Source organism: Nanorana parkeri, unplaced genomic scaffold, assembly GCF_000935625.1.
Source record: "Nanorana parkeri isolate BGI_ZX_2015 unplaced genomic scaffold, ASM93562v1 scaffold163, whole genome shotgun sequence".
Lineage (NCBI taxonomy): Eukaryota > Metazoa > Chordata > Amphibia > Anura > Dicroglossidae > Nanorana > Nanorana parkeri.
The window spans coordinates 1763073-1785501 of NW_017306431.1; the positions used below are offsets into that span (position 1 = coordinate 1763073).

Sequence of the window (22429 nt, forward strand, 5' to 3'; positions counted from 1 at the left end):
TCTATCATGACAAAACTAATTTAAAGAGCAATTTCTGTGATCTATGAAGACCAATCAGCTGCTGATCCGACCCAACAAATGCTGCAACTGCACAAAAATCAGAAATTCCTACTAAATGTATCTTAATCCGAGTCCTCTAATCTACTGTAGCCAAGCTTTACACAGAATCTATCAAGTAGAATGGGTTTACTTCCTAAAGTAATTGCTGTGTAACTCAGTGTACCGTTAGTCATTAAAGCCTTACGTTAGGCTCCCCGCCCCAGTACCCCAGAAACACCCCTAAAAATATAATGGGGGGTATTGTTAGGGCAAGAAACTTCCTCCATTCCTACGTAAAGGAGCATTATGTTACACACGTTACACAGAGAAAACGTTGAATTAACAACGCATCCTGAAGAAGTGGAGATGATTTGTAACATGATCAGGACCATGGATCAGGATTACAGATTAATTGACGGCTTGGGACGAGCCAATTGTTCTCTGTTTTAATCTCACAGCTCCATCCAGATGAAATGTAAAGGGAAGCTTCACAAAAGGTCCAGACTGCATAGATCAGAGGTACCCTGGTGTGCCTCCTTAGGGGTGCCTTTGTGGTAGTGGGACTATGATGTGAGGGGGAATGAAGACTGAGGTGAAGGAGGCTCCTGATGTAACAGGGGGAACTGATGTGAAGGGGGGGGGGGCCTTGAATTGAAGGAGACACTTCAATGCAAAGGGGAAACCATGCTTTGTGTGTTTTTGACGAGGGTCCTCCTGACATTTTAGACTTGGCAGCTTCGAGACAAAACAAAAACAAAAAATATTGTTGGCCATGATTATAGGACACAAAGTGACACTAAACTCAAGGAGTTAATCTCAGGACTACAAACACCTCCCCCTCTCCTCATCTCCAATACAAAAAGGGAGGTGGCACTCTGTTCAGAGACAATAGCTTGTAAGGCAGATAACATTGTTTGAGATATCAGTTCAGCGTGCAGAGGTCACAAGTACACAGGGTTTCTGACAGGATCAAAAGGTATTTTTCTGTACTTTGCATGAAAAAAATTGCAGTTGCCACATCTAAGAATGGTAACCTGCAATATACCGTGTTTCCCCGAAAGTAAGACCTACCCCGAAAGTAAGACCTTGCGCTATCTTCAGGGATTTCTGTAATATAAGACCTACCCCGAAAATAAGACCTAGTTCGGTGGTAGGTCTTATATTACAGAGATCCGCTAGGTCTTACTTTCGGGGTAGCTGCACATATAATAGAATTTTACATGTCACGGTCGCAGCTACCCTCTTAGGGTACATATGGGACAAGCAACGTGTTTATCACAACCTACCAGTAGATCATCAATAGATCAGCAAAATATTTCCAGGCCATGTGATTTAAAAACCATAAAACTTTTTCTAAAAAAAAAAAAAAAGAAGAAGGCCGGGAACCGGAAACAAGATTAGAAATTGTGATTGCCACCTTCTGGCCAGTCCCAGTACTGCAGAACACATTCTTACGCTGGGCTGAACGCTTGCATAGAATGAGTGGATTGAAACATGCTGTGCTGCATTAGGCTGAAGCAGCTCTCAGAGTGGCAACAGATTTGTAGGCCCTCTTTAAAAACACTTAAAGCAGACCTTTATCAATATATTTAAAATAACAACAACAAACACACCTTTAGAAATGTTTAGTAATGACAATCTACAAACACATACTTCTAGATAATTGCCGGCTTTGTATTCTTTGCATACCTTGTTTCTCTTTTCTTCCCTATTCTTCTGACAGTGGCCATGTTTACTAAGGGCTCTCTTTTCTTCCCTATTCTTCTGACAGTGGCCATGTTTACTAAGGGCAGATTACTAGCTCTCCCTTTACTCTCCCTTTACTTCCTGGAACTCTGGCACATGTGACTAAGACATGTGACCATGCACATCATCTCAGGGGAGGAGGGTACCTTTCCCTGAGATCTCGTGAGATTACAGATGAGATTTCCCAGCAATGCTCTGCTGATGTAACCTTCCCAGGATGCAACGCTTTGGCACATTACATCATTTGTGCCAGAAGTGATCCAGGAAGTAGATGAACTCGATTTGTAAGTAGAAGAAAAACAAGTTTGTTTAACTAATGAATGTGAGATTATTTCATAGCAGCATGCAGAGCTGCATGCTGATTTAATTTTTAATAAAAAGGGGGTGAAGGTTCCACTTTAATAAGCAGGGGTTACAAAGATGTAGGACTTCCAGCAATCATCAGCAATACATTGGTTGGGCATGTCAAGCGGTTTCCAAGTTTCTGCATAAAAGCAAACTGATCTTACCTTCTTCACTCTAAAAAGACTACTGCCAATATATCACACTAACTGACAATACAACTTGTCTGGAGGTAAATACAGGGTGCTGACTTTACAAGAGAGGAGCAGATATGGATTTTCTGTCTCATACCTGCACTATTCATGCATTCGGAGGAGGCATGGCCACAATATAATTTCTCTCACATGTGTGACTGCTGGAGGCACGAAAACCCAAAAAGCATTAGTTCATGTGCTTTATTTTTTTCTTTTTCCACAAAAAGGGGCTGCTGTTTTGTTGTATGGACAATTTAGAAGCAAATGGCACTGAAAGGAGCTCTTCAACGTTTGATATTTGTGAAGGTTAAACATCCGTGGAATGAAAACGGAGAGATGAACACAAGATTCCGGCATTCACACTCCCCCTTCAGCTTGAGAAAATGAAGAAATAAAGCAACTGCAAGTTTGAAAGGATGTGAAGCTGTAAACATGCCACATAAAAGCATGGAGTGCACAGTAATGTACTGTGTTGCTCTAAATTCTAATGTCAGGATAAGTACCCTCTAACCAGCAATATCAGCAGACTGGGGCTGAACATCTTTCTCTGGAGACTCACAAATCATCACATACACTCTGTCACAATGGATCATAGTTACCATTTCCCTGTCAACATGGATACTGCAGTGTGATTTTTTTTCTCTCTCTGCCATTATATGGTCCATCCATATCCTAAGAGTATAATTAAAGGGGGACAAAAGGGGGCCCGCTACATATTGCAAGAATATTTGGCTATTCAACGATTTCAGATTTTCAGACAAACACCATCTTCCTATGGTATAAATGTTAAAGTGACACTAAACTCAGGCGTTAAAACTTCAAAATGCATTCACGTACCCTATTAACAAAAATGTATCTTATTTGTGTATCACTCGGCTGTAGCTCCTCCAATCATCTCTGAATTGGTGCTGAGACTGTCCTTCCTTTTGGAGGGGGGCTACTTTTGATCCCCATGGTCCCCGTGTGTTGAAAAGTAGCCACCGCTCCAAGCTCGCTCCTGTGATGGACTCCAGGAGATTAGTTTAAAATACAAAAAAAAAAAAAAAAAATACAAGGCATGTGATCATTAAAAAATTAAGTTTAAAAGCTGAACATGCTGAGAGGAGAAGAGAGCAGAGCTCATTGGTCTGCTGCTTCTCTTTCAGTGTACAGTCAACACCTGGGGATTTGGTGACCAAGCGCAAACTTTATGACTCCACTGCAGAAGAGAAGAGTCGCGTCTCCAGACAGACTTTCCAAATCTGGAGAATAAAAAGGGACAGAAATACAAATCTTTTGGCAGGTAAAACAGTTCATATTTCATCTGTGCACTACTACCTGGAGTTTAGCTTTAATCTTCAATTTCGACTGCAGTGTTCCTGCAAAACATCGGGCTTTTACTCATCTATCTAATGAAGTTGCATTGCTTATTATAACTACACGTGAATATCAAAAAGCCAGCACATCAGACAGTTCCTTCACATGAATGAACCGGCAGCAAAGACTGGCCCACAGCAGGGGGTCAATACACTTACTACCACAGGAAGCTTTTCTAAAGCCACTCTCCCGGGAAGGTACAGGCTGCACAAGAATTCCCCAAAATGTATTTCACTTGACATAGAGACATAGCAAGCCACAAGCATTAACTTTCGCTGGTACACTGATTAATGGACAAAATAAAGCTGCAGCGCGAGATTACAGTTATGTGAAACACATTCATTTAGAATGGCTTCGGCTGCGATATATGCCTGGAACATTCAACATAAACATGCTGGCAGCAGAATGAAGGCACTTTGCTTTATTAACTTTAACATAATTTGAGTGCTGGCTGCTCTTCCTGGAGATGGTCTGTATGGACTCCCGCATTACTCTGAAACCCACAGACAAGGAATTCTACATTGTACATATATTCCAATAAAGCTCTCAATAATAGAGGCAGTTAGATGCCGCTGCTCTATAATGTAAACTAAGTTCCTAACAGTAGAAAGAACAACCATGGATGACAAATACTGTATATAACCAGTTACTGACTGTTTGGAATATACCCTTAAAAACTGTGTGTGGTTATATATATATATATATATAATAATAATTAGTGTAGCTAACAGAAAGCAATTTATAATACATTATTTTATTTATCCTGATATCATATGTCTGGGATTCCAGTTTTTTTTGGGAGTTACAGGTCACAAAATACAAGGAGTGAAATACAATTTTAGTGTGGAACAAGTTAAAAGGTGGTAGGCTTGTCTCCTATCTTTAATAGCCTCCTCAGCACTTTATTTTCTTGTAATTTTTTTTATTAAAAACGCTCCTGTGATGGACTACAATCTCATGTTTAGTTTACTAATTTGTATTGAGATTGTAGTCCATCACAGGAGTGAGCTTGGAGCGGTGACTACATTACAACACACACAGGGACCATGGGCAACAAAAGTAGCCCCCCTCCAGAAGGAAGGACAGTGTCAGCACCAATTCAGAGATGATTTGAGGATTTATAGCCGAGTGATAGACAAATAAGATACATTTCTGTTAATAGTTAAGGTACCTGAATCAATTTTTAAAATTTAACTCCTGAGTTTAGTGTCACCTTAATTCAAATTTATATGAACACTATTTTATAGAGATGCTCTCTTTCTGCCATTCACACTGCTTTTTTTGTTTCTTTAGCACAGTTCTGCTCTCTCCCTGGTCATGCACCAACCAACTGCTGCAAGTAACACTGAAACATCTACCACTGCCCGTCACAATCACATATTCTATGACAAGGTTGGCAAATTACTTACATGCCATTCCTCTTGCCATGCCATCTAACAGTACCTGCGCACAAAGGCTTCAGTAGGCTCTTGTTTTAGAATGCCCCCTTTACCCATGTGTTATCAAGTCCTTCTTTCTGCAAAAGCAGGCAGATCCTTGCACACCAGGCCCTCAGTTACTTCTTTCTCTTCAGCAAGGAGAACAGTGAGCAGCACGGTATTGTCATCAAATCTCACTCCAAATCTTGTGGGACTAGAAGTGTGAGGCAGCAGTGCCTTGGAATCACATGCTGCAGATATACAGCTATGAGGCTACAGTACAGGGGTGCCTAGGCACAGGAAGAGCACTTTCACTTGTACTCGTGAAAATGCCCCAATCCTTAAGGCTGTTACCGGCCCTTTAAATTTTCGAGCCGCTCCTCCTTCCTGGCGCAGGCACAGCCATGGAGAGCCCCAGGGGTGGAACTACTGCCCCAGGGCTAGAAGCTGGGGGTCCCCACCGCACACTAACGACTAGGAGGACTGGGCCGGGAGATGGATGAAAGTCGCGGGGCCCAGCAGCGCAGATATTCGGCCGGACATGGCAGCATTTGTACGTGGGGGAGGCCAGGTCCCAACATCGCCGGTGAGGTGGAGTGCCCGCAAAGCCACTGCAGATGTCTACGTCGCTTGGGTGAGATCGACATGCAGCCTGGTGAGAGGGATTCTGCTTTGGGGACACGTATTCGCAGGCTTTAGGGCCATGTGTTCTGCTTTGAGATCATGTATCCTGCTTTGGGGACATGTATTCTCAGAATACATGTCCCCAAAGCAGAATACTATTCTGCCTTAGGGACATGGGTTCGGCTGTGGGGACATCGGTATTTAGCCCTGGTGAGAAACTGCCCTAAAATCATCAGTCTGTGTTGTTTTAGAAAAAAATTTCCCTTTAAGAAAAAGTATCGGTAATTGGCATCGGCAAGTACATTAGGGACAGTACTTGGTCTTAAAAAAGTGGTATCCCCATGTAAAACTATTTGGAGGCATGGCCCTGGAGACCAGGGGATAACCACATTATATAGTACATTGTTTAGCTGGGTAAAGACAAGTATACCTGCACTTAGGTGCATTGAGAATGCTCAGATTTCCATACCCAGCATAGAACTACAACGGTTTGTAAAAGTCGTATATCATCTCACAGAGCTTGAGATTTCTAAGTGCATTTTATCCAACGGGCGCAAAAGAGATGAAAATTTCTCTTCGCTGTAAGAAACAAAGAAATTCTCAAAACAGATGCAAGCGGAGTGACTTCTGTTATAAATATTTTAAGTCCCTTTCTAAGTATTTCTAAGTGTAAGCTGGCATCCTGCAGTGCTGCTCTTGAATAAAATAAGACTCTACCTTCCTAAACCATTATAATAAATTCACAGTTGGGCAACATTACTGCAGACCACTTAGAAGCCCCCAAGGTCTAAAATACAGTTTAAAGTGCTTTTATTTTCATTACTATACTAACTGTAAAAGCAGAATTTGTTATTTGTAGGTTTAAAAAAAAAAAAAAAAGAAGAAGATCAAGAGGCCGTTGTTTGGGGGTGAAAAACACTCTAAAGTAGTCCGCCAGTTTGATAAATGTTATTTTGTTAACCATAGCTACATATGCACAACATGTAGTGAAAGCAAAATTGTTCCAGTTTTTACTGAATTGGAAAGCAAACTGTGAAAAAAACAAACTAAAAAAAGTTAGTTTTCCCCATTTAAACCTGCTGCTGCCCGCTATGATTTTCTAAGAAAAAAACTCTACTTTGCAACTATGGCAACAGTGAGGCAACAGTGCTTCACCTCTTCCTAATCCCTTGCTTACGTGATTGCCTCTCTGCCTTTTTTTCCCCCTTAAATCTGCACAGAGCTTAAAGTCAAATTACAAGCATCCTCTACACAGATATAAATTCAGTCTGCACATCTATCAAGGGTTGCCGGGGCTGCAGCTTTTATTACAACCTTGAGATTGACCATGTTTTGTAGGAAAAGGTAAACTCTTAGGGCCCATTTACACTTGTCGGGTGCACTAATGCAAAAGCGTTAATGTGCAATGCAATAACGTGTCACAAAATATTTGCCATAACACGTCTGCATTGCCTCAGTTTGTTGGGGCGCTATTCAAAATGAATGGAAACACATCAACTCATGTAACATGCGTGGCAGTAACGCGTGTTCTCACAACACAGATGTAAAAATAGTCCCTCACACTTTCAGAGCCAAGACCTGCAGCAGTATCAACTAGGGATACACCGATACCGATAATAGTGTTGGTGACGATACCGAGTATTTGGATGAGTAATCGTACTCACCCAAATTTTCCGATCCATACCCCAGATACAGGATCTGACCGGCAGGAGCATGGAGCCGGCTTCCTTTCCAATCAGGAAGCCGGGCAGTGGGTTATGATCCGCCACCCAGCTTCCTGATTGGTTTCGAAGCCATGTTGACTAGCAACATGTGAACCCGTCTTCCTAGCCAATCAAGGAGCCGGGAGGCAGGTCATGACGTGCTGTCCGGCTTCATGATTGGCTAGGAAGCCGGCTTCACTTGTTGCTAGGCAGCCTGGCTTTCTAACCAATCAAGAAACCGAACGCCACCTTATGACTCGCCTCCCGGCTTCCTGATTGGTCAGGAAGCCAGGCAGCCGCGGCAAGCCTCTTTTGCTAGAACACTGGCTTCACAGGCAATCAGGAAGCCAGGTGATGGGTCATGATCCACCACCCGACTTCCTGATAATTGAGGCACACGGCACCGGTACTCGATATCGGAACATAGTAATAAATCGGTAGACGTACTCAATACCGAAAAACCGGTATCAGTGCATCAACATAACAGAAGCAGGTAGGAATCTGTAATAAGATTTAGCTTTATCAAAAAGGCTCCCCTATGACGACTGGTCCCAGAGACAATTTGTTGTAGATTACACCCCAGCTAAAAATCCCCAGGTTTAAAAGACAATCCTACCAAATATGTCTCAAGGTCTCCACACCTTGCAATACACGAGGGGCTGCTGCCAGGGACAGAGCAGCTCTGTAAAGACACCCAGTTAAAATCTACATTTTAATGCATAAGATTATTGCTTGCAAAAGCATGTCCTAAAATCATTCTACTGTCACAAAGTTTCCATTCTAAGAGTTAGGCATATAAATTGCACTTTTTCTAGTTAATAAACAAAGCTTCATGATACAGTTCAGGTAACAATGGTAAGATGCGATTTTTCATTTAAGTCATCTGATTGGAAACGCAATAATACCATGCACAGGAAACAGCTTTTACCATCTTAGGGGCGAATATTTTAAAGCAGCAGCATAGCCTTATGGCTGCCATACTGCTGCTTTTTAGAGAAGTAAAATCTTCTGATACATTATTAGAGTGTTGTCACAGCAGCCTGAACATCTGTTTTTGTGCATTCGGTAACTTCCCCTTCTTCCACCTCCTGTTTTGTTTTTAGTACAGCCCCTAGTTAGACATTCCCAGTTTCCCCATTGCCATTTCAAAGTCACACTTTGTAGCAATCTGTTAGATAAAATCCTCAAACAGTAAAACACACAAACAGTGGCAGAAATAAGACTTTGATATATGGCACTTGTGAGGTATTAAAATCTTTTTTTATTCCATCTGGTAGTATGAGGAGAACTACCGCCCCCCCATCACCACCTCAGCTGACAAGTTAAACATTTGGGATATAAAGCTTTGCACAATGTTATGAATTTTGTTTAATACGGTAGTGCCAACGAAACCAATTTTGCAACAATAACAACGTGCCAACTTTCCTTTCGTAGCTACACATTTGTAAACCTTTCTTTGTGGAAGACCCTTGGGCGGCTGTTAAATTTAAACCAGCTAGGCCAACCAAGCCCTAAGGAAAGAGACTGAGGCTGAGAGTATACCGTAGAAAGATCAATGCTGCAGAAAAGGGAAACAAAAAGTCCACAATAAGGCTCCATTCACACGGAGGGAACGCGCACACCCGCATGTTTGCAGGACTTTGTTTACAGCATTGGGTGCACATCTCCATTGATCCCCATTGGCTCCCTGGTCATGCAGCAACCACGGAAAGATAGTACACTTTGCAAATTTGGCGACATGCGTTGCTCCTTTGTTCTCCGTGTGTTCTCACGCGCACGGAAAAACCACGCTTGTTCAGCCGCTTTTGTGTTGCCATTACTGAATAACGGCAATGCAAACACGTTTGTGCATGTATCGTGAACGCACGTCGAAGGGACACTTCCAAGACGCTACTATTGGCTTTCTATCCACCAAGACTTCTCCTAGCTCATTACACTCACAGAAGTGACCAGCCCATATCTTTTATTATTACCATTACTACACAGGATTTATAGAACGCCAACAGCTTGTGTGGCACTTTACAAAATGGAGGGAGACAGAACCGTTACAATATAACTCAATACAGGAGGGGAGGAGGGTCCTGCTTGTGAGAGCTTACAATCTAGCAGAAGCAATGAAGTCAGTGGGGCAGGAAAACAGCCAGGTAACTAGCATTTTCAGAAGGCGATCAGCAATGGTAAGCCCGTATTTCTATTCTTACAGCTTTATTTTACACTACACCTTTTTATATGAACACAGGTACAAATAAGCATTTCTTTGGGGACTCCCTCGGGCAATGTAAGGGTTACTACATGAAAGTTTGTGCTTTGTTCCTGACACAAGTATGTGACGTGTATTGGATATGTACTGGAATGGATAATTCAGAGCTACATCTATTTCTCATGTATTGCTTTTATTCCTCTATACAAGTCATATGGTAAAAATGTGCACGTGAAATGCATGTCAAACCAAAGCCATATTCCCTATATAGGTCTTGCTTCAGAGTCTGATCATTGTGTACGCTTTCACACGGGCTGATCAGGAGGGGATCTGTGCACTGATCCCCTCCTGATCGCAGTGGTCTGATCAGATGTCACCACTGTGAAATCCGCGTCCGTACAGTTTTCTTTCTCCATCTTGCAATGACGGAAGACCATCCATTTACACACAGCTGTCCACAGACTTACATTGGGCATCCGATCGGGTCTACCTGAAAAACAGAAAGGCGGACCCGATTGGACCACCCATGTAAAAGGGGCCTAAACATAAAGCAACATTGCATAGGATAAATGTGAATGCATCTACAAGAAGTTCTACATCAACATAACAGAAGCAGGTAGGAATCTGTAATAAGATTTAGCTTTATCAAAAAGGCTCCCCTATGACGACTGGTCCCAGAGACAATTTGTTGTAGATTACACCCCAGCTAAAAATCCCCAGGTTTAAAAGACAATCCTACCAAATATGTCTCAAGGTCTCCACACCTTGCAATACACGAGGGGCTGCTGACAGGGACAGAGCAGCTCTGTAAAGACACCCAGTTAAAATCTACATTTTAATGCATAAGATTATTGCTTGCAAAAGCATGTCCTAAAATCATTCTACTGTCACAAAGTTTCCATTCTAAGAGTTAGGCATATAAATTGCACTTTTTCTAGTTAATAAACAAAGCTTCATGATACAGTTCAGGTAACAATGGTAAGATGCGATTTTTCATTTAAGTCATCTGATTGGAAACGCAATAATACCATGCACAGGAAACAGCTTTTACCATCTTAGGGGCGAATATTTTAAAGCAGCAGCATAGCCTTATGGCTGCCATACTGCTGCTTTTTAGAGAAGTAAAATCTTCTGATACATTATTAGAGTGTTGTCACAGCAGCCTGAACATCTGTTTTTGTGCATTCGGTAACTTCCCCTTCTTCCACCTCCTGTTTTGTTTTTAGTACAGCCCCTAGTTAGACATTCCCAGTTTCCCCATGCCCTTGGATTCTAAGTACAACCCCTAGTTAGACATTCCCAGTTTCCCCATGCCCTTGGATTCTAAGTACAACCCCGAGTTAGACATTCCCAGTTTCGCCATGCACTTGGATTCTAAGTACAACCCCTAGTCATTCCCAGTTTCCCCATGCCTTTGAATTCCAAGTACAACCCTCAGTTAGATATTCCCAGTCTCCCCATGCCTTTGGATTCTAACTACAACTCCTAGTTAGACATTCCCAGTTTCCCCATGCCTTTGGATTCTACTAGTAAGTCTTCTTGGTGAGTTGATACTGCTGTGGACTCTTGTCAGGTCAGCAAATTGCCATACAGTTCGCATAGACTAGTTTGTAGAATTTGTGTGTGTCTTTTGCATAAAGCAACATTTGAGGCAGAACATAGAGCACGAGTTTGTGCTTAAAAATGTGCTCCTTCCTTGCTTTGGAACTTGGAATCAAGCAAAGCTCCTTTCATTTTAATAAAGGTGTGTAGGGAGCGGGTGCAAGGAGGAACACCTGATCACATGAACTGTCAGTCATGTGGCAAAGTTCTTCTCCTATCATGCAGTGTTCCCCGCAGCAGTACACAGAGAACACGCTAAAGGAACACCACAAGCTCCACACAGCAGCCTGCATTATATGAATGACACAATGTAGGCACAGCAGTAGTAAATCACTGTGCTATCTTGTGAAGAGCGAGGAAGGACTATGAAACCTGTTGCCCATACATGTATAGATCGAGAAGCCTCATACATCTGTGTACTTGGCATCCATGATTTTCCTATCATTGAGTCAGGAACATTTAGGTCACTTTATACAACTCTCCATGTTTGTATAAAGCAAGAAAGGCTGGTAAGTAACCTTGATGTCTTTTTTTTATACCAGCTCTACCTAAAAGGAAACCTATCATGAGGAGTTCACTACCTTCATCCACTGACACAGAGCAAGCAAGTAAATAAGCTCCGACTTTACAATGACTTTATCTGCATCCTTGTTTCAGGTCAAACGAACAGCTAGGCAACTGGCATTTCCAGACGCTTAGCCACAGCAGTATTTCTCTCACATATTTCGTGATCATTTCCACTAGACTCACCTTTTCTCAAATGTCAGCTGGCCAGTCATGGTCCTCTTCACCTTTTCTCCGGCACTGAAAAAATTTGCATTCGAAGAGCTGTGCTAATGAAATAACAGTCTTATTCTCTACAGCAGCCTCTCTCAACCAGGGTGCCTTCTAGCTTCCCCAGGGGTGGGCCAACATTTTTACACAGCATCATGCCTTTCTATGGTACAGTTGGGCTTCTGAAGTGAAGGGGAGCTCTTGATGTGAAAGGTGGACGAATATTTTAAAGCAGCAGCATAGCCTTATGGCTGCCATACTGCTGCTTTTTAGAGAAGTAAAATCTTCTGATACATTATTAGAGTGTTGTCACAGCAGCCTGAACATCTGTTTTTGTGCATTCGGTAACTTCCCCTTCTTCCACCTCCTGTTTTGTTTTTAGTACAGCCCCTAGTTAGACATTCCCAGTTTCCCCATTGCCATTTCAAAGTCACACTTTGTAGCAATCTGTTAGATAAAATCCTCAAACAGTAAAACACACAAACAGTGGCAGAAATAAGACTTTGATATATGGCACTTGTGAGGTATTAAAATCTTTTTTTATTCCATCTGGTAGTATGAGGAGAACTACCGCCCCCCCATCACCACCTCAGCTGACAAGTTAAACATTTGGGATATAAAGCTTTGCACAATGTTATGAATTTTGTTTAATACGGTAGTGCCAACGAAACCAATTTTGCAACAATAACAACGTGCCAACTTTCCTTTCGTAGCTACACATTTGTAAACCTTTCTTTGTGGAAGACCCTTGGGCGGCTGTTAAATTTAAACCAGCTAGGCCAACCAAGCCCTAAGGAAAGAGACTGAGGCTGAGAGTATACCGTAGAAAGATCAATGCTGCAGAAAAGGGAAACAAAAAGTCCACAATAAGGCTCCATTCACACGGAGGGAACGCGCACACCCGCATGTTTGCAGGACTTTGTTTACAGCATTGGGTGCACATCTCCATTGATCCCCATTGGCTCCCTGGTCATGCAGCAACCACGGAAAGATAGTACACTTTGCAAATTTGGCGACATGCGTTGCTCCCTTGTTCTCCGTGTGTTCTCACGCGCACGGAAAAACCACGCTTGTTCAGCCGCTTTTGTGTTGCCATTACTGAATAACGGCAATGCAAACACGTTTGTGCATGTATCGTGAACGCACGTCGAAGGGACACTTCCAAGACGCTACTATTGGCTTTCTATCCACCAAGACTTCTCCTAGCTCATTACACTCACAGAAGTGACCAGCCCATATCTTTTATTATTACCATTACTACACAGGATTTATAGAACGCCAACAGCTTGTGTGGCACTTTACAAAATGGAGGGAGACAGAACCGTTACAATATAACTCAATACAGGAGGGGAGGAGGGTCCTGCTTGTGAGAGCTTACAATCTAGCAGAAGCAATGAAGTCAGTGGGGCAGGAAAACAGCCAGGTAACTAGCATTTTCAGAAGGCGATCAGCAATGGTAAGCCCGTATTTCTATTCTTACAGCTTTATTTTACACTACACCTTTTTATATGAACACAGGTACAAATAAGCATTTCTTTGGGGACTCCCTCGGGCAATGTAAGGGTTACTACATGAAAGTTTGTGCTTTGTTCCTGACACAAGTATGTGACGTGTATTGGATATGTACTGGAATGGATAATTCAGAGCTACATCTATTTCTCATGTATTGCTTTTATTCCTCTATACAAGTCATATGGTAAAAATGTGCACGTGAAATGCATGTCAAACCAAAGCCATATTCCCTATATAGGTCTTGCTTCAGAGTCTGATCATTGTGTACGCTTTCACACGGGCTGATCAGGAGGGGATCTGTGCACTGATCCCCTCCTGATCGCAGTGGTCTGATCAGATGTCACCACTGTGAAATCCGCGTCCGTACAGTTTTCTTTCTCCATCTTGCAATGACGGAAGACCATCCATTTACACACAGCTGTCCACAGACTTACATTGGGCATCCGATCGGGTCTACCTGAAAAACAGAAAGGCGGACCCGATTGGACCACCCATGTAAAAGGGGCCTAAACATAAAGCAACATTGCATAGGATAAATGTGAATGCATCTACAAGAAGTTCTTTTTATCACAAAGATTTGACAAGGTTCACATATGCCGTAGGACTTCCCTCATGCATCTTCCAGTCTCATATGCAGCAGCCCTCATGCCTCCTTCCAGTCTTATATGCAGCAGCCCCAATCCAGCAAGAAATTGGCTGTACAGCTCATCGGTGCTGCACATCCATCTGTCATAATCCTGCCAGCTAGGCCCACACAGTATTGTACACTCTCCACTGCATCCTGAAATCACTCATAAGCTTGCATAAGCTAAATGTTAAAATACATGCAACAATGCGTATCAAAGATGCGTGCACACATGTGGGGCCTTAGTGCACTGTGCCACCAGTTTACAATTCATACACGTGCCATTTAAAACAGGTTTATTCTGTTCTTTTTACAACAACAGGCAGTGTAAACTGATCACAGGCTATCAGTGTTCATAGAGGAAACTGCTTACCAAAGAAATATACAAATGAGCAACAAGAAGTAGATGAGAAATAAAGTTAAAATGTGCTCCTCGATAGTGAACAAAGCAGAGAAGTCAGCAGCAAAAACAACCTCTCTGTGTTCATGTCAAACAAAAGACTGCTCGATCACACTGAAACATCGGCCTATTATTGAAGGAACACTTTGCACTTTTTATAATAAAGCCGATTTCTACATGGCTGAAATAAAATATGTTTAAAATAGAAGCGTAAATAAGACTGCAAGGCATAGAAGGCTAAAACACACATTATCATTATTAAAAATGTGCAATAAAAAGGAACAACAAGTTTAGGTAGATTTAGGATTACAGAGTGCAATACATATAGTCTAACCTGCTTTTCGCTCAGAGATGTGATTTTGGCTTGGAGTTCATGGAGCTGTTTCTTCAAGTCTGCATTCTGTCAAAGGAAAGGGAACACGTTTTTAGAGGGTTTGTATCGCAGTCATAGTCGACAGTCTCCTAGCAGAGATAGCACCATATAACATAAGGTGATAGTAGATAGCCAGCAAACTTTGCGGAGTGCCATGGATACACCTTTTATTAAAGTATATGTAGACCCAATCATTAAAATCTCATAAGAGCTTTTAGTGGCCATGTTAGTGGCATTTCAAAAGTTGTTTTCAGCCTCACTTAATCTGCGTCTTTCATTAAAATATATTACCTGGCGATTCTACCATGAAGGCCCTTGTTCAGGCACTTCCTGTTATAGGGCGACGATGCTCTTCTCCCAATTACATTCCTTTCTTGTCACCCAGTCACATATGTTTCCGGTGGAGATTAAAAGTGACCGTTTCAACACATGTTATGCAGGCACAGTCCACTGTTGCTACCATCAGGAAACCCACCCTGACAAATGTAATGCAGCCAACGCTGGTGTGCATAAAAAGTGGATGCAAAGAAACTGCAAGAGATCACCACTTAGATGCAACCAAGAATGAAAAAAAAGTTGAAAAATGTTTTTGAATACACAACGCCTTTGCAAAGGAAACGTTCTTTTAGAGGGTGTGAATATATATAAATTTATTTATATAGCGCTGACAATTTACGCAGCGCTTTATATACTGCACATTCACATCAGTCCCTATCCTCAAGGAGCTTGCAATCTACGGTCTCTATTACACACACACACAGGAAACCAGAGTACCTGGAGGAAACCCACACAAGCACAGGGAGAACATGCAAACTCCTCACTGATGGTGTCCTGACCGGGATTTGAACCCCCAATGCTGCAAGGCAGAAATGCTAACCACTACGCCACTGTATTTACCCACAAAAACAATTTCCCTTTAAAGCAAGCTGGCAGAACCACCGAACTAGGTCTTATTTTCGGGGTAGGTCTTATATTACAGAAATCCCTGAAGATAGTGCTAGGTCTTATTTTCGGGGTAGGTCTTACTTTCGGGGAAACACGGTAGCAGGTCTCTGACTGGTATATGGAATCAAACATTAATAGAACTGTTCCCAAATACAGATTGCTATATGTGTGTGTCGGTCTTGCTCTGATAACCTTGGCTAGAGCTTAGTGTCGTAAATACAAAACGCTGCTAAACTAGTTTTGCCAACACAATGATTTAACCTACACATGCTACTATACGATCATTAATATCATCCTGTTCCTACCAATTAATCTGGCTTATTTTGTCTGGCTTATATTGACTGGTATCGATTTATTTTTAAGTAGGAGTTATCTTCCTGTGAAATGTCAAATGAAAACTGGGGGTAAGAAAATGTTAAATACACTTTATTTTGCTTAATTAGTGACTTAAAATGCATTTACCTGCGGATCCTGCTTCATTTGAGCTACCAGTTTCTGGAAAAAAAAATAAAAAATTCTCTATTAACATTTGAGATTTTTGTTTTTTAGCAATCAGAATCTGAGTTAATAACATTGCAACAATCTAAAATGATCTTTACATCTACAAGATAAAATATGTCATTTAGAAAATGCCCTTTCCCTGTTTTATACCGATCCCCTTCTTGACATCGCAGACTCCACACCTCTGTACCCCATACACCCCAGTTACAGAGAATGCATCTCAACAATTGTAAATTAACCAGTCATTACTTCACAGAGAATCACTATGCGTTGTCTGAAAGATTAGGTAGTAGTGCAAATAAGCTTATTAAAACAGGGACATTTTTTTTTTCAAAGACCGGCTCACGCAAAAAACAGGAGGATAAATGCACTCTGACACGGGGGTACAAAAACAAAAAGGTAAAAGCTGCCCATACACCTTACGAAGATCGGTCGAATTTCATTTGCGATCGCATTTTCGTAAGGTTTCGTATTCGTAAGGTTGATGAGCAGTGTAAAACCGCAAACACTGTACAATCGTACGACTTTTGACTTTCCAGCAGGTTAGAAAAGTTCTGTCAAATAGTACGATTTTCGCAAGGTTGGTGCCATTTCCGTACGTGAAAAATCATATGATTAACACAGCTCAGGCGCAAACAAAATTCCATGCTGTCGAATAACGAAATTCATCCAGGTGATTTCTGCTAAAGACCAAATTATTGAATTGAACTGATTGATTCTCGTATGATAATCGTACAGTGTATGGGCACCTTTACAGTGTACCACAAGAGGCTGATGCCAAGTCAAACTAAGGTACTTACACAAAATGCATTAAACAAAACATTTCATGATGTGTTAATGTTTACAGAGCTGTATTGATATGCGTGTACCTTTAATATCTCCCTGGGATATAGCTTTAAAGCTCAACCCCAGGCAAACAGTGATTATAGTTGAAAGCATGACCTGTGATAACCGGTTTTGGAGATTTCATATACATGCAAATGAGAGGCAATGCACACAACTATGCCGAAGAGCTTTATTCACAGCTCTGCTTTTGTTTTAACACAGAAATGCCTTTTAATTCTTCTGTTTTTTTTTATATATGTTCATTGTAAAAGGTAAAAAATTATAACGGAGGCTACTGTTAGCAGGGCCTGGCACATTCAGCACAACACTGAAGAGGACAATACTGGGAAGCCTTTCAGCAGTCACTCCAGACGGGACAGAACAAGTGTTCCAGGAAGCTGTAGTCAGCATGTTGAATGCAATTACTCCGACAGACACCAGTGCACCAGAACAAAAAAAAATTAAATAGGCCAGCAGAAACCAATAACTGAAAGCAGAGTGCACCTTCCCTGAATGTTACTAAGCTCAGATTAACCCACATTTACAATATTTTATTCTGGATCTTAAGAAGGTTCACTCAGAAATTACGGTTTTGCATTTCTGTTTTAACATATCAGTAGCTTCATTTAATAACAGTGCAAACAAGTGCAATGAAGAAATGTAACCCATACATTCCACCATAGGGAAAGGCAACAGCCCAGTCAAGTCAATTAATGCCAACCAAATTTATTTGTGTTAACAAATCCAAAAGGAGGGGCCTCTGATTATGTGTCTTCAACACATGCTTGACTTAGGGGACCAAGTCTGCAAAACAGATCCCCCCCTAAAGAAAAAAAAAAAACTCCAGCTGCCCTCTGGCACGCATTCACATTCTCTCCCCTCCAAACAAGCTGCTTAATAAATCGCTTCCTAGTGCCAGATTCACAGTCTTGTGGTGTGTTACCGCACACATGCATATGCTTTACATTGTAATGTGCCAAGAAACAAAACAACAACAAAAAGTTTGTTTCTCATGTGTTAAAGTGACACTAAAAACCTCAGGAGTTAAATCCTAAAAATACATACAAGTACCTTAACTAATAACAAAAAGGTAACTTATTTGTGTATCACTCGGCTGTAGATCCTCAAATCATCTCTGAATTGGTGCTGGCACTGTCCTTCCTTCTGGAGGGGGGCTACTTTTGTTCCCCATGGTCCCTGTGTGTGTTGTAAAGTAGCCACCACTCCAAGCTCACTCCTGTGATGGACTACAATCTCAATACTAATTAGTAAACTAAACATGAGGGTGTAGTCCATCACGGGAGCGAGCTTGGAGCGGTGACTACTTTACAACACACACAGGGACCATGGGGAACGAAAGTAGCCCCCCTCCAGAAGGAAGGACAGTGTCAGCACCAATTCAGACATGATTTGAGGATCTACAGCCGAGTGATACATCAATAAGATACATTTTTGTTAATAGTTAAGATTCTTGAATGCATTTTTTAAGTAGGGTTGCAGCTAACGATTATTTTCTTAATCAATTAGTTGGGCGATTTTTATTTTTTTTTTATTAATCAGAAAAAATAGTACCGTCATTTATTTAAAATACACACCAAAAAATGTTTTGTATTTTTAAATTTTAGTTTACTTAACTTTATTTTTTTTTAATTTGTTTGCATTTTTCATTTTTAGTTAACTTTTTTTACTTTCTTGCAGCAGGGGAATGCAGTGGTTTGTGTCCCTGCTGCCTCTCCTGATACAGGCAGGGAGAGCAGCGGGGATCGAAAGGGACACAGACTGCTGCAGCCAGCACCAGCGGGGAGGAGAACGGAGGAGAGCAGAGCGGCGTCAACTGATCGAAAATCAACTAATGGATTTAAATAGGGCTGTGCAAATTAACGATTAATTTCTCGATTAATCGTTAATCTTTTTGATCGATTAACATTTTTTTTGAATCTTTCTGCATGAGCGCCAGCCAAGGCATTGGCCTATACACATTCAGCACAGCAATGAAGTAATAAAATTAACTAGGATCCCACTAATCTAGCACGTTATTATTCTGAGTTGCCCCACTCAAGCGGCGGCCATATTGAGTGGGGCACCTGAGATTAATAACGTGCTGGATTAATGTGATCCTAGTTCATTTTATGACTTCATTACTGTGCTGTATGTGTATAGGTCAATGTAGTTGGATCTGTTTGTGCGTTATAATGAAATCGAAATTAATCGATTAATCGATGAAAAAAAATTTCGATTAATCGAACACGAAAATTTTAATCAGTAACAGCCCTAGATTTAAACGATTAGTTGTTGCAGTCCTATTTTTCAGATTAAATTCCTGAGTTTAGTGTCACTTTTAAAAGGTGCACTGCCAGCATACTCAAATTAATAGGCCAGCTTAGCGCACCTAAATTCCCGATAACGCAGAGGAAGAGAGGCTTTTTCACATAGTTCCCAACTATCCCTTAGTTGGAACCAAATTCCTCTGTCCCCCCCTTTCTGTTCTGGTGTATAAACCTTTATAAAAATGTATTTTTTAGCTGCCAAACATTTTACACCAGACTAAACATTTCCTGCAAACTCTATATTATAGCATTTTGAAAAGCCAACATAAAAAGGTAAAAGTAGTGATGAAAAAGTTACCCGCGAGTTTAACAATAATTTTTTTTCCCCAATTATGCTTTGTGGTCCACCTAACGGGGTATAGAAATTGTGTCCTCAGCACACATCTATTATCTGACAAACTGCTTTAAATGAAGTCATGAGAGAGAGTTATTACACACCATAGGTGTTCAGACCTCATGATACCAGGAATCTCCAGCATCAGGACACAACCCCAGAAAAGTCTGAGGGGAGTTACTGTGCCGGTGTGGCCAGGGCACAGAAAGTTATCAAACAGCCAAGGGTCTAGTTTAGCTCAGGGAAGGGGGGAAGAAGTGCACTCTGTTATAAAGCTCAACTCCAGGTATAACTTATTATGCATACGGATATTGGTCCAATGTAAGTATCCATATGTCATAGCTGAGCAGCCCACAGTGATCCTGTACAGTACTTAGGCGGAGCTACTACCGTACTTTACAGCAATTGTCCGGATCCTGGTGCGCCCTGTGCCGAGCGGCTTTCCCTCTGATCTGAAAACACAGGGGGGTCACTCGCTGGGTACAGCAGCCATTAAGGGAACACCTAGTATGTTGATCAATGAATAGGCGTTCTCTGACTGGACAAGGGATGGACTGTGATGTCACCGCCCCATCGTCCAATTTGGAATCGCTGGTGATAGTTCCAATAGTTCTGTACCGATAGGAAGGAAGCAATAATCAGCACACCACTCCAACATCCGATGTGCTTAATGTCACACAGGGAGATAATCCAACAGGTTGGAGTGGTAAGAGCACTCTAGTGACTTGTGAAATGAGAGGTGGAGAAAGGAGCAACACTTCAAAACCAACATCATGCTGGACTCCGTACAAATGGCTTGTTCACAACACTATAACAATATGCATTATGCTGTATTTTTTCATGCTGTTTTAGTATGGTCCATTTTCATTCCAATGGTGTGTTTGGCATGGGATAACTATATACTGGTGGGTACCTAACACTGCCCTATAATAGTCTATAGTTATACTTCGATACTAGTCCTTCTATTTCCTCCTGCATCAAGCTACGCTGTGGTTTCATATGCCGTCTCCTATGTCGCTACGGTGTCCTATAGTGATATAGTGGGGATGGATTCGCAGTCCACTGACGGGACCAGGCATCCAACACTCGCAGAACTGTTGAATGCGAAAGATCCACCAGTTGACTTAGCTCTGCAATAGAGTCTAATTATGTCTAATGGTGTTGGCTGACATGATTCCGGCCATTCACAGAACCGTTCTTGGGTGGCTAGATGTCAGGTCACATACAGGATTACAGGATTTGGCAGTGCTAAAATATGCCCCATTGATTCTGGAGAAGAATTTTAATACAAACCTCAGTGGTGCAGGATTCCCTTATCTAACTGCAAGTCCACTAGACAAACGGCATTATTATGTCTAATGGTGTTGGCTGACATGATTCCGGCCATTCACAGAACCGTTCTTGGGTGGCTAGATGTCAGGTCACATACAGGATTACAGGATTTGGCAGTGCTAAAATATGCCCCATTGATTCTGGAGAAGAATTTTAATGACGGTTATGAGTTCTTGCACTCGGGGACAGTTTTATTGGGGACAGACCAATGAATCAGAATCAATGATGATCCAATTTGTGGGTGATAACGGCCCTGTAGAAGTGTAGTAACTGTGCTTATCCACCAGATGTCACTGCTGCAGATGCCATCAGCAGAAAGTATCCAGATGATGAAAGACTTCCGCAATGTATCTAACCACTTTGCAAAAGTGCTATAGGAAAGAGCTGTTCTATTTGTAGCTACCTGGTACATGGTAATGAAAGTGCTAGTTTAACCAAATAAAATCCAAAACCAGATTTTCTTCAGTTTCTTTCATGGGATATTTGTGATGAGAACAAAGGTTATATAAAACATGGTGGGTGAATCCCTTTTGAAATGAAAATGTACAATGATCAGCCAAAGGACCCGCATAATATTGAGTAGGTCCCCCTTTTCCTGACCCATTCAGGCATTGGCTCCACTAGAACTCTGAAGGTGTGCTGTGGTATCTGGCACTGAGACGTCAGTAACAGATCATTTAAGTCCTGTAAGTTGTGAGGTGGGGCCTCCATGGATCGGACTTGTTTTTCCAGCACATCCCACAGATGCTCGATTGGACTGAGATCTGGAGAATTTGAAGGCAAAGTCAACACCTCAAACTTGATGTCATGTTCCTCAAATTATTCTTCAACCATTTTTGTAGTGTGACAGGACGCATTATCCCACTTAAAGAGGCCACTGCCATCCACGAAGAGGTGTACTTGGTCAGCAACAATGTTTAGGTAGGTGGTACGTGTCAAGGTCACATCCACATGAATGGATTAAAGCATCACACTGCCTGTGCTTGCTTGCCTTCTTCCCATAGTGCATCCAGGTTCCATCTCTTCCCCAGGTATGAGACAGATCCACACCCAGCCATCCACATGATGTAAAAGAAAAATTTAATTGATCAGAGCAGGTCACCTTCTTCCATTGCTCCATGGTCCAGTTCCAATGCTCATGTGCCCATTTGTAGGTGCTTTTGGCAGTGGGCACAAAGCAGCACAGGCCAGTCTCAGATACGCAGGCCCATGCGCAGCAATCTGCGATGCGCTGTGTGTTCAGACAACTTTCTATTG

General features: G+C 41.8%; 1 protein-coding gene across 1 annotated transcript in view; it reads right to left on the minus strand.

Moving 5' to 3' along the window:
• Positions 1–22429, minus strand: part of PHF21A (PHD finger protein 21A) — an 88838-nt gene that overhangs the window by 53847 nt on the left and 12562 nt on the right. The window contains exons 3-4 of the mRNA XM_018554546.1: positions 16316–16348; positions 14870–14935 (exon numbers count right to left, since the gene is read on the minus strand). Coding sequence (XP_018410048.1) covers positions 14870–14935; positions 16316–16348 — 99 coding nt within the window. The remainder of the gene's footprint in view (positions 1–14869; positions 14936–16315; positions 16349–22429) is intronic.